At 37.6% G+C, this 12,883-nt stretch overlaps 1 protein-coding gene across 1 annotated transcript in view; it reads right to left on the reverse strand.

The window, feature by feature from the left end:
- Window positions 1–1,492: 1,492 nt before the first annotated feature.
- LOC120860941 (angiogenic factor with G patch and FHA domains 1) overlaps window positions 1,493–12,883 on the reverse strand; it is a 44,593-nt gene continuing 33,202 nt past the window's right edge. The window contains exons 12-14 of the mRNA XM_040236653.1: window positions 7,813–7,940; window positions 5,945–6,044; window positions 1,493–4,745 (exon numbers count right to left, since the gene is read on the reverse strand). Coding sequence (XP_040092587.1) covers window positions 4,545–4,745; window positions 5,945–6,044; window positions 7,813–7,940 — 429 coding nt within the window. The 3' untranslated portion in view covers window positions 1,493–4,544. The remainder of the gene's footprint in view (window positions 4,746–5,944; window positions 6,045–7,812; window positions 7,941–12,883) is intronic.

Here is a 12,883-nt window from a genome sequence, read left to right on the forward strand (position 1 = left end):
ATCTCAGGAGACAAGGGAGCCATCTCTGTAGAAGAATCCATTAGCGGAGAGCTAAAGAACAAGTCAAAGTTAACTAGGTAAGCAGGCAGAGGAAAAGCACTCCAGATGGAACATACAGGCAGCCCTGGGATGAGAGAGGACGTGGCGTGTTTGAGGAACTGACAAAAAGCCCAGTGAATGAGTGGGAGGGCAGCACAAGACAGGACTGGGGAGGCTGGCAGTGGCTGGGCCAGCTGGGGGCTCAGGAGCTCGGGCTTTGCTTCTGTCCTCAGAGTGGAAAGCCACGCAAGGATTTAAGCAGAAGATGACGAATAAAGAGTTGTGAAGACACTGTGTTCTGCAGAGTGGAAGATGGACTAGAGGGAAGCAGTGACTGCAGGGAGGCAAGTTAGGAAGCTAGTAGAATAATCTGGGTGCATAGTGACAGTGAATTGACTCAATATATTGGAAGTCAAGGGGGAGAGGAAAAAGTATGTGGTAGTGAAATGGAGACTGACTGCTAGGTTCTGACTTGCATAACTCGGTAGATAATGCTGCTTGCCAAGAGTAAACTGAAAAAGATCAGGTTTGGAGAAGACTCTGGGTTCCGTCCTGAATAAGCTGCTTGGATACGTATCCTGGCTAAGACAACCTGGAAGCCATGGAGTACAGATGGGAAATGAAACTGGGTGTATGAGCATAAAGAAAACACCTGGGCTTGTGCCCTGAAGGCCTCTCCACTTCCTGGCCTTATATTCCTACTTATTGTAATGTCTCTGAGTACACACAGTTAACAATACAGGTTTTATCTGCGTTAAAGTTCAAATATAGAAATAATAAAAAGTGAAAATCTGCTCACTCTATGGGTAATTAATCATTTGATATGACCCTTATATATATTTTTAAGTGGGATTATGTAAAACATACTTTTCTAAAATCAGCAATGTAATAATAATATTCTTCTCCATCATCATATAGAAAGTTCTATCTTACTTACCTGAATGGCTACAGTATTACATAGCGGGCCTGCATTACAATTTAACCAACCCCCCAGTCACCAATGATGGATAGTTGGATTATCTCACAGTTACTGCCCATTCAGCAGTCACTGACCTCCTTTTGCCTTGCTCACTGAAGCCTGATTTTGTTTGAACAGCAACATGTTCCACCTCGTGATGGCTCACAATGGGTTTAAGGCAACAGAGACCATCCTGTTGCCCACCTTTTCAACTTTCCTTGTAGCCATGGGCAGTCATGTTACCAGGTTCTGGCTAATGACCCCAAGGAGAAGTCTGTTATGAGAGTTTCTGAGTAAGCTTTTGCTTTCCTGATAAAGGAGAAACAACAGGAATACTGCTCTTTCCCCTGTTTTGGACTTGAACGTGATGACTGGAGTTTCAAAAGTCATTTTGCAATTACAAGGACATAAGCCAGAACTAAGAATAGTAAAGCAGAAAGACAAAGAGAAAGAGCCTGGGCCCTGATACACATAGACACACAGGTAAACACTGACTCATTTTAAAGAATGCAAATGTATTTCCACTTTAAAGCCTGAAAAAAGTAAAATGAAATGTTTTAAAGATTCACGGCAGAGACATAAGTGATGCCCTAAAAAAATAAGAAGCACACTTAGAACACAATGGGGAAGACACTTTCAACAGTCCCTGAGAACCTTCAGGTGCTGGGTCCAGAAACGTGTTTCCGGCTCCCTGCCCAGCACAGCCCTCTGCCCTGCAACTCAACAGGATGGCCTCTGTACACAGTCTCTGACACCTCTTCTCCTCGGTGGAAATTTATGTCTTCTTTTGGCTGCTCTTTGAAAATGTGCCAAATTAAGAAATAATCTTTTACATGAAAAGCTGGGAGGTATTTTAACTGGGTGAACCATAACTTCATAAGTTCACAACTGGAATAAATTAAACAGAAGTAAAAACCTTTAAAAACAGAAGAAAAATAAAACCCTTTCCTTTCTGAGAAAAAGTGCTTCTTAGCTATTTAATTTAGAAGACAATTTCTGTTATTTTACTATAATGGTGATGGTATCTTCTGTTCTCGATTTTGCCAACTTCTCATGTTCTGGCAAAATATGTTAGAATTCTCAAAATTCAGCAACTCGCACCTTCACTTTAAACAAACACTTAAAGGCTATTAAATTACTAAATGTAATTTAGTAATAAACTGTGTAAATAAACTATAATTTTAAATATTAGACACAAAACAATTTTATGCATAATTCAAATTGTACATAATCCACATTTATGCTTCTAAACAAACAGAAGCTCACATTTGTACTACTTTCATAGTTTACAAAGTGCTTTTATATACATTTTCTCATTTTTTATTCGAGACAAACATGTAAGTTAAATATTATTCTCATTTCACAAGTAGAAATAGAACCAGACATTATTCAGTGCTTTAACCAGTATACAGTATAGCCCTGAGACTCTAGATCTGCAAAGGGTTTTAATAATGCAAATACCATATATATATCAATTTTTATCACCATTTTCAAGTTTCCATTTTCTTAACAAAGGAAAACAATGAAAAAGTTTTCCACAATCTAATAATAAAAGTGGGAAATATATATACAACTGTATACTAAGCCAGTGAGTGAGATCTATCAGAAGCAAGTTTACTCTGAAGGTCCTATATTGTTACCTGTATACAGGGTACCAGTATCAGAACCATGTTTACACGAGTAATTTTTCTACTTTAGAGAAAATAATCCAGGACATTCCTATTGCCTCCAAGTCTTGTGAATGTGTGTACGTGTTAGGGTATGAAAGTGGCCAGGTGTGTGGTACGTTTGTGTGTTAGGGTTATGTAAGCGGCCAGGAAGGGCTGTGTGTGTGTCAGGGTATGTATATGGCCATGTGTGTTTGTGTTTGTGTGTGTTAGGGTATGTACGTGGGCAGGAAGGATACAGAAAAATACTTAATCCATCTTTAGAGTTATAGGACCTCTGATTTTCCCATCTGCAGTGACTTGACAAATTTGGTCACATGGCTCATCTATAGTAATACATTTTCTTTCCACACCCCTCCTTCTTAAGTACCCTCTACCATTAAGATTAGAAATTCCAACAGGTAGCTTTTCTTCCTGAATTATCTTCCCTATTGCATACTTTTTTCCCCCAGAATTTTCCTTTCCTATTTCTGTATCTTGAAGACATTTCATTATAGTAGATGACAGAGCTATAGTTTATATTCACTGTGATAAAAGATCAGTTTCAGCATTGATTTCCCAGCAAAAAGCTGACAGGAAAGTCGACCACAAAGGGAAAAAACAGCGATAACTGGCAGCGCAGTGACACCTGCACTCAGAAAGCTGCACTGCAGCCTCCCCAAATCTGAGCTAATCTCCTCTCAGCACTGTGCTGTCAATTTTCAGAGGAAAATTCTGGCTGGTTTCATTACTGTGCTGTCAATTTACAGAAGGAAATTCTGCCTTCTCTTGAGTTCAAAGCAGACCAGAATGTTTAAATTATTGGTTCAATGAATTATTTTTTTTGATGTTACAAGGTTTTTATTGCATCTGAAGATACTTTCAATAAATATCTTGAGTTTGGAGCCTTGGCTAGGTAAGGAAGCAAGGTGAAGTCGCTCATTCGTGTCTGACTCTTTGCGACCTCATGGACTGTAGCCTACCAGGCTCTTCCATCCATGGGATTTTCCAGGTAAGAGTAATGGAGTGGGTTGCCATTTCCTTCTCCAGAGGATCTTCCCGACCCTGGGATCGAACCCAGGTCTCTTGAATTGTAGGCAGACGCTTTACCGTCTGAGCCACCAGGGAAGTCTCTAATCCTTTTGCAGTAGAAATCAAATTTTTCTGGCACGACTCCATTGCCAGCAATGGGGTTTATCAAAACTACAAACGCCAGCACATTGAATATTTCAATACTGTACTCAATTGTTCATATTTTAGCTATGAAACAAACCAAATGTAAATGCTTAATATATAATACAAATCCACAGATTCTTCACAGAAGAAAACAAAGGAAGACTGATTTTCTACATGTCACCTGCTCATTAGTTCTTCAATAATATGTTTTGAGTTATTTCAAATATAATGTATACACCACTACCTATGTTTTTCAACATTTTCTATCTAGGTCCTAAAGGGTATAAATAAGGATGCATACAGTCAGGTTGTTTCTATAAACTTTTCATCTTTCTTCTGTTATGCATCTTACAATAATGAATATAAGGAGACAAAGACAAATGTACATTTAAGTTACTGGTTTCATGAATTTTGCTTATATGGCTAGATATTTATATGGGTCTTGCGAATGACAAAATAAAATAACAAAGTTTGATAAGCCCATCCATGCCCCGTGAACTTTAGTCCACTCACAGCATAACTTGATTCAGTCACTATTTATTAGTTTTTAAAAATGTTTTTTAAAAGCTCTGCAAACCACACTTTATTACAAATTTTTGAATCATGAGGGGGTAAACTGACACAGTTCCCTCATGTCACTGACTCTTTTTGAGGGGAAATTTCTGCAGTTATACAAGAGTTACCAAACTCTATAAAAAAGGTTAATTGTGTTCTATGACTGACCTTCACTCTACAGTCCCCTTGACCCAAGGCACAGTCCCTGGTGCATCTTTTTGAGATTTAGTTTCCAGGAAATTTTCAGCAAATCTCTCTCGTGCTTTCTCCCAGTTCTTTTTGCTCTTGTTTTGGAGAAGGTGAACATCTTCAATTGAAGATGGCTTGCCTGTCCCCAAGCCTGCATGTGTTCGCCGAAGCTGAAGCTGGATCTGTTACCAAAAGTTGAGAAGAGAACTTACTGTAGCACCTAAACACACTGAGAGCTGCTTTATCCAATCTGATACTTTTAACTATAATTCTTTGAATTAGAAAAGATTGATGCATAAGAAAAAACTGTCAAATGCATCAAATACAGGGATATTACATATACGGTGATATGTGGAACTTACACTCATTTTTCTACACTGTCTTGCTTACCAATAAGAACAATGGACTCTTATTATAATAGAACAGAGTAGTCCTTAAACAGCAATTACCGTATTTCACTGAGATGCTGCAGAATCAGTCATCTACTCTAACTACAAGTAAAAGCAATGGATGTATGTAAACCTACAGTCTGAGCCTCACCTAGGTAAGTGAAGGATAAGTTAAACCTCTGACTCATAAAGAGTTTGTTTTCATAAAAGGAGCAGAGGACTTCTCATTATTTTGAGAACCATTAAAAGCCACAAATTACTGTGTCTAATGTATGTCAGGCATCAACCTAGGGGCTTTATTTTTGGATATTCCTGAAAAAGTTCCCATTATCCCCATTTTAACAGATGAAGACTGAAATCCAAATGTGCCCTAAGTTGTACAGCAAGTGAGAGAGCCCACACTCTAACCTGACTGCAAAACCCATGTTCTTTCCTCTGTACCTCCAATGAGAGGATTTACATTAACTCTTCCATTATTTTGTTAGGTACCAAGTCATTATCAAGAAGGTTCTCTGGTCGCATTACTACTTTGTAAGGTTTCTGTGAAAGAGAATCTGAACCACCAATGAACCGTGGGACTGCAGAATTAAACCACCGTACTGTTTCCTAGACACGATTCACTCTATTGCCTGTTACTTGCTCTGAATCTTGAACCTAAAACAGATTCTCCAGCTAGTACAGAATCTGACTGTTCATAAGTTAACACTTGATTGTTCCTGCATGTTAGGACAAGGCACAGTAAACAAAGCCATTGAAAATAAAAGGCACAGAAGAACTTCTGGCTCAGGGAAAAAACACGGATTATTCAGAGGTTTAGGAAGTCTCTAAGAGGCTTCCTAAAATCAAAACAAATCATAAACACAAAAACCTGGTAACTGTGATTCTCTTTGCTTTCCACCATACTGCTAGCACGGCAACGCCTAGCATATAGTAAGTATACAGTAAATATATCTGTTACAAGAGTAACAAATCAAAGGAATCACAAGTCTTACCGGAGTTTTCATGCCTCCACCGTCCTTCCCTAGGCCCTCTCCTTTCTTCCATCCCATCTTCTCCAACATCTTCCGACCTTTATTGCTATCAGTAATTTCACTTTAGAGAAAATTAAGATGATAGTTGATTTTGAGACCATTTAAATCACATTTATAATAAACTAATGAATTAAAAATAATTGGTACAACTACTTTAGAAAACTACTTGGCTTTCCCAAATAAAGTTGAAGACACACAAATTCTAATCCTACATATACTAAACAGAAAAGCGTGTATACGGTGCACCAAAAAGACACGGACAAGAATTTTTGCGGCCAAATCTAACAATAACCACAAATTAGAAATAATTCAGATGTCCATCAGTGGTAAAGTGGATAAACTGTGTCATATTTATACAGGAGAATATAGAACAATGAAAATAAAATGCACCTCACAAAGTAATGCTGGATAAAAAGAATACAGACACAAAATAAATACTAAATTACTCCATATACTTAAAATTAAAAATTAAGTAAAATTAATCTGACACTGTTGGAAGTCAGTAGAAGAGTCATTTCTGGGGAGGAGAGAGGAATGGTGATTCAGAGGGGACACTGAGGAGGCCAGGCTTCTGGGGTTACTCATGATTTTCTATTTCTTGACCAAGACTGGATTCTGCAATGTGTTAATCTTATGATATATCATTGATATTGATACTTAACATTTGTGAATATAACATCAATTTAAAAAGTTAAAATGAAAATAAACCTTTCATTAACTAGTTGCATTTTGTTTTATGATTTTATGGTCTAATTTAAGGGTATTTTAATTTTATGTTCTATCACATTGTCTTTTCAATTTTACAAAATGTTAAATTAGCTCTTCAATAAAAATAGACGAAGCAACCCCCTCAGACCAATGTATTTCATTATTTATTAGCTGTAATATAATCTTCATGTTGTCCAGCAATTATTTCAAAAATATTAAACCTTAAAAATATTTGTCAAGTTGTTTGGTATATGTAGTCTAAAATATTGTATTTCATAAAATCTGACTCCATAAATTCAAAGATGCCTTGTTGGTTTATGTACCATTATGAAAAAATTGCTATTATATGTAACTGTAAAATTCTATCCAAGTAATATATCTTAGAGCCAGTAAAATATATGAAGTCAAAATTTAATAACTGCTAGTTCTACATGAAAAATTTAAATAACTAAACCTAGAATTTCGGAGAAGGCAATGGCACCCCACTCCAGTACTCTTGCCTGGAAAATCCCATGGGCGGAGGAGCCTGGTGGGCTGCTGTCTATGGGGTCGCACAGAGTCGGACACGACTGAAGCGACTTAGCAGCAGCAGCAGCAAACCTAGAATTTATATTGTGAGAAAAAAAAATGTAGCTAATATATGATTAAATGTAGAAATATAGTCACATTGTAGGTTTCAGAATTACAGTCTTCATGTTTATCAATGCTACTTAACCAAGAGGAAAGAACTGAATCAAAAATACTAAGAAAAATAGGATTTCAGGGTCAAGAACAGAAGCAGCTGAGTACTGAAATAACTATTAAAAGTATCAGTCTATTACCAATTTCTTACTAGCCCAGCCTTCTAAATACACAGTATATAAATGTATGGTCACTCAGTTGGGTGGCCAGAATGTCAGTTATGCATATACATATATGTGTGTGTGTGTTTAAGTCTATATGTGATAAATATGTATGTATCCATATTCATGTATACGATCAGTAATTTTCCAGGGAATAGCAGAATATCAATATTAGAGGAAAATATACACAGAACTTCCACAGTCCTATAAATCAGATTAGTCCTATGAGTGTGATTATGGTACAAAGACTTTTTCAAGCAACTAAAATTTAATACTTACGAGTGAACAGATGCAGGAGCATCATCTCTTTGGAAAGTTCCTTCACTTCCAATCTGCTCCCTACGTTTTCCAGCTCTATCTTTATATTTTGGATTCTTCAATGCCTTTTCATCTTCGTAGTCTGTATTCTTTATAAACATGAAATATTCATTGAGGAAAACAAAATTGAAAAAATGTCTGTATATTTGCCTTGCTTAGTGAATATGGTTCAATTTGGTCTCTATTAAATAAGTCATGATATAAATTAAGACATGATACAAAGTAAGACAATTATGTTATTAATATTTTTAGTCTATCCCCTTTAAAATGTTTATCATTTCAAGTTGTGCTACAATATAAATTGTACATAGAAGATAATATAAACCATATATAAATTATAATATGCAATTATATGAAAATATAGTAAAAAATACAGTATATTTTGAATTAATGATATGTATTCATAGTCTCATATGACTACCAGTATTAAAAGAAACATAGAGAACCTCTGGGCTTGGGAAAAAAATCGATTTCTCCTTTTCTCTAAGGAACTGAAAGTTCCGAAAGATCTAAAAAGTTTTGATACTGTTCCTTAAAAGGGAAAAATGTAGAAAGTCTTTTAAAAAATAAATAAAAAACAAATACTCTTTTACAATGGCAACAATAATAGCTTTTTACTTAAGTACAGCTTCACTATATGATTAATCAGTCACTCAACAAAAATTGGAAAAGGCAATGGCACCCCACTCCAGTACTCTTGCCTGGAAAATCCCATGGACGGAGCAGCCTGGAAGGCTGCAGTCCATGAGGTCACTGAGGGTCGGACATGACTGAGTGACTTCACTTTCACTTTTCACTTTCCTGCAGTGGAGAAGGAAATGGCAACCCACTCCAGTGTTCTTGCCTGGAGAATCTCAGGGACGGGGGAGCCTGGTGGGCTGCCATCTATGAGGTCGCACAGAGTTGGACACGACTGAAGCGACTTAGCAGCAGCAGCAGCAAAAAAAATTACTGAGTAAAGAGTAAATTAAGCTCTATGTAAGGTGGTAGAATGCAAAGAAATTTATAATCCTCAAATACAGACATATAATCTTCAGCATGCTACAGTATGACTGGTTCAACAATAAAGGTATGCCCAAGACAAGCCAGTGGCACAAAAGAGGCAATTCAGCATGGGGTATCAAAGAAGAATTCTCTTACCTTTTGTTACTATTTGCTAACCTTTATATAAAAAGTTGGAGTAGGAAATCGCAACCCACTCCACTATTCTTGCCTGGAAAATCCCATGGACAGAGGAGCCTGGTGGGCTACAGTCCACAGGGTCGCAAGAGTCCATAGGGTTGCAAGAGTTGGACATGACTAAGCACGCACATATAAAAAGTGAAAAACATTCATCAAAAAACACACTACAGATTGCAAGAGCAATGCAAGGAAAGCAGCATAGAAGTTTTTACTTAATTTTTCTTTCAAAACAGAGAAATGAAGAACCACCAATCCTAATGGGTATTTGCCCTCAGAAAATGATGCAGAAATTGAGCTAAATTTTTGAGAAAACATTTTATTCTCTCCTTATAGATCTTCTACTTTCCTCCCAAATTAACCTCTTGACATTTTTTCTATTATGATTTCTCTTTTAGTACAACAGTAACAACAAAAAATACAATTTTTCAGAAAAATTTTGGCAGCATCTTTTCTGATATCCTCATAAAGTGTAAAAAGCATTGGACAAATACACTTAAGACCTACAATTCTGTATCTAGCTCTGTCATTTAGTAGCTGGGTGACCAGATCTAGTTTCTCCAATGTAAACTGGCAATATTAATTACTTTCTTGCTCTATTATAGAAATGGTAATTTTTAACTGCCTTATTGATACATAATTAACAAACAATAAATTATACATGAAGTGTACAATTAGATACTTTTGAGATTTGTATACACTTATGAACTTAGAACTGGACATGGAACAACAGACTGGTTCCAAATTGGGAAAGGAGTACATCAAGGCTGTATATTGTCACCCTGCTTATTTAACTTACATGCAGAGTACATCAGGCGAAATGCTGGGCTTGATGAAGCACAAACTGGAATCAAAATTGCTGGGAGAAATATCAGTAACCTCAGATACACAGATGACACCACCCTTAGGGCAGAAAGCGAAGAAGAACTAAAGAGCCTCTTGATAAAAATGAAAGAGCAGAGTGAAAAAGTTGGCTTAACTCTCAACATTAAGAAAACTTAAGATCATGGCTTCTGGTCCCATCATTTTATGGCAAATATATGGGGAAACAATGGAAACACTGACAGACTTTATTTCTGAGGGCTCCAAAATCATTGCAGATGGTGACTGCAGCCACAAAATTAGAAGACGCTTGCTCCTTGGAAGAAAAGCTATGACCAACCTAGACAGCATATTAAAAAGCAGAGACAGTACTTTACCAACAAAGGCCCGTCTAGTCAAAGCTAGGTTTTCCCAGGAGTCATGTGTGGATCTGAGAGTCGGACTATAAGGAAAGCTAAACGTCAAAGAATCGATGCTTTTGAACTGTGGTGCTGGAGGAGACTCTTGAGAGTCCCTTGGGCTGCAAGGAGATCCAACCAGTCCATCCTAAAGGAAATCAGTCCTGAATACTCATTGGAAAGACTGACTGAGGCTGAAGCTGAAACTCCAATACTTTAGCCACCTGATGCAAAGAATCGACTCATTGGCAAAGACCCTGACGCTGATAAAGATTGAGGGCAGGAGAAGAAGGGGTTGACAGAGGATGAGATGGTTGGGTGGCATCACCGACTCGATGGACATGAGTTTGAGCAAGCTCCTGGAGATGGTGATGGACAGGGAGGCCTGGCCTGCTGCAGTCCATGGGGCCGAAAAGAGCTGGACATGACTGAGCGACTGAACTGAACTGATACACTTATGAAACCATCACAATTAGTATAATAGATATTCATCTCCCACAAAAGTATCCTTGTCCTTTTTTTATAACCCATCCCTCCAGACCCTCTGCCTGTGCATCCTTCCTCTCCTGTATCCAGGCAACCACTGACCTGCCATGATACATTAGTTTGCTTTCCTAGAATTTTATAGAACTGAAGTCCATAGTGTGTACAGTTGATCCTTGAACATGAATTTGAACTTTGCAGGTCCACTGATACACAGCGTTTTTTTCCACTGGTAAATATGACCTACCCTATCTGTAATTGGTTGAATCTGCAGATGCAGAACACCAGATACAGATGAACTGTAGTTATGGAGGGCTGAGTACAGACATGAAGATTTTTCAACCGAGGTGAGACTCAGCACAGCTAATCCCTGTGTTGTTCAATAGTCATCTGTACTCTTTTTGCCTGGCTCTCACTCAGCATAACCATTCTGAGATCCACCTACGTTGTAATCTGTATTAATAGCCTATGTTTGTTTTTTTTTTTTTGGTTAGGAGTGTTTAACATATACATTTAACACTGTTTATCTATTAATGATGGACATGAGTTTTTTTTTCCAGTTTTTGGCTATTAGGAAAAAAGCTGTTGTGACCATTTGTTCCCTAGTCTTTGTATGAACACATGCTTTCACTTCTCTTGGGTAAATACTTTGAAGCAGAATGGTGAATCATATAGTAGGTGTACATATAACTTTTAGACAAAATATTAAACTCTTTACCAAAGCCACTGTACCATGTATAGTCTCATCAGCACTGTATGATAGTTCCAGTTCTTCCACATGCCGGCAACACAACATAGTCTTAAATGGTTTTAATTTGCATTTCCGGAAAATCCCATGGATGGAGGAGCCTGGTGGGCTGCAGTCCATGGGGTCACTAAGACTTTGACATGACTGAGCAACTTCACTTTCACTTTTCACTTTCAGGCACTGGAGAAGGAAATGGCAGCCCACTCCAGTGTTCTTGCCTGGAGAATCCCAGGGACGGGGGAGCCTGGTGGGCTGCCGTCTATGGGGTCGCACAGAGTCGGACACGACTGAAGCGACTCGGCAGCAGCAGCAGCAGCAGTAACTAATGGCACTAAACATCTTTTCATAACTGTCATGTGCTTTGGTGAAGTGTCTATTCAAGTCATTTGCCCATTTTTGGACTGCTCTCCTTTACTGAATTTTGTTCTTTGGAACCTTCATTGGATACATGATTTACGAATGTTTTTGCCAGTCTGTGGCTTATCTTTTCATTCTCTTAACAAATCTTTGGAAGAACAGAAATTTTGGAGGAGTACAATTTGTGCTTTTCAGGATTGTGCTTTTAGTGTTAAATATGTAAAAATTCTTTGCCTAACTCTTTTTTTAAGGTTTGCTTCTAGAAGTCTTATAGTTTAAGTTTTAGATGTACATGTACAGTCCATTCTGAGTTCATTTTTGTATGTTATGAGGTGTGGATCAAGGCTGCTGTTCTTGCTTTTGTTGTGGTATGTGCTGTGTTGACTTTCCAGTTAGTTCAGCACTGTTTGTTGGAAAAAGACTACTGTTTCTCCACAAAACTGGCTTTATACCTTTCCCGAAAACCATACATACACACACACATACACATATACATATTTATCTATGAATCTATTTGTCTATATAGGTCTATTCCTGGACTCATTAGTCTATCAACATATTTGTTTCTCTTTTTGCCAATGCTACTCTCTTTATTATAAGAGTTTATAAAAAGTCTTGAAATCAGGCAGCATTAGCACTCTGACTGTATTTTTCAATGGTATCGTTTTAATATAAGTTTTTTAAAAATCAGAAATGGCTACTGAAATGTAGAGTATTATCATCTGTTTTCTGCTCCAATCTCAATAGTTGTTGAAGTAAACAATAAACAACTAGCAGGAATTACATCAATCTCAAAATAATTATGAGTAGCTCTTCTCTTTTGTATATAAAAATTGACTATGCTTATCTAAGGGCTTCCCTGGTAGCTCAGCTGGTCAAAAATCTGCCTGCAATGCAGGAGCAATGATCAGTTCCTGGGTTGGGAAGATTGGCTGGAGAAGGGATAGGCTATCCATTCCAGTATTCTTGGGCTTCCCTGGCGGCTCAAACGGTAAAGAATCCACCTGCAATGCAGGAGACCTGGGTTCGATCCTTGGGTTGGGAA

This window comes from Oryx dammah, unplaced genomic scaffold (genome assembly GCF_014754425.2).
Source record: "Oryx dammah isolate SB20612 unplaced genomic scaffold, SCBI_Odam_1.1 HiC_scaffold_11210, whole genome shotgun sequence".
NCBI classification, from domain to species: Eukaryota; Metazoa; Chordata; class Mammalia; order Artiodactyla; family Bovidae; genus Oryx; species Oryx dammah.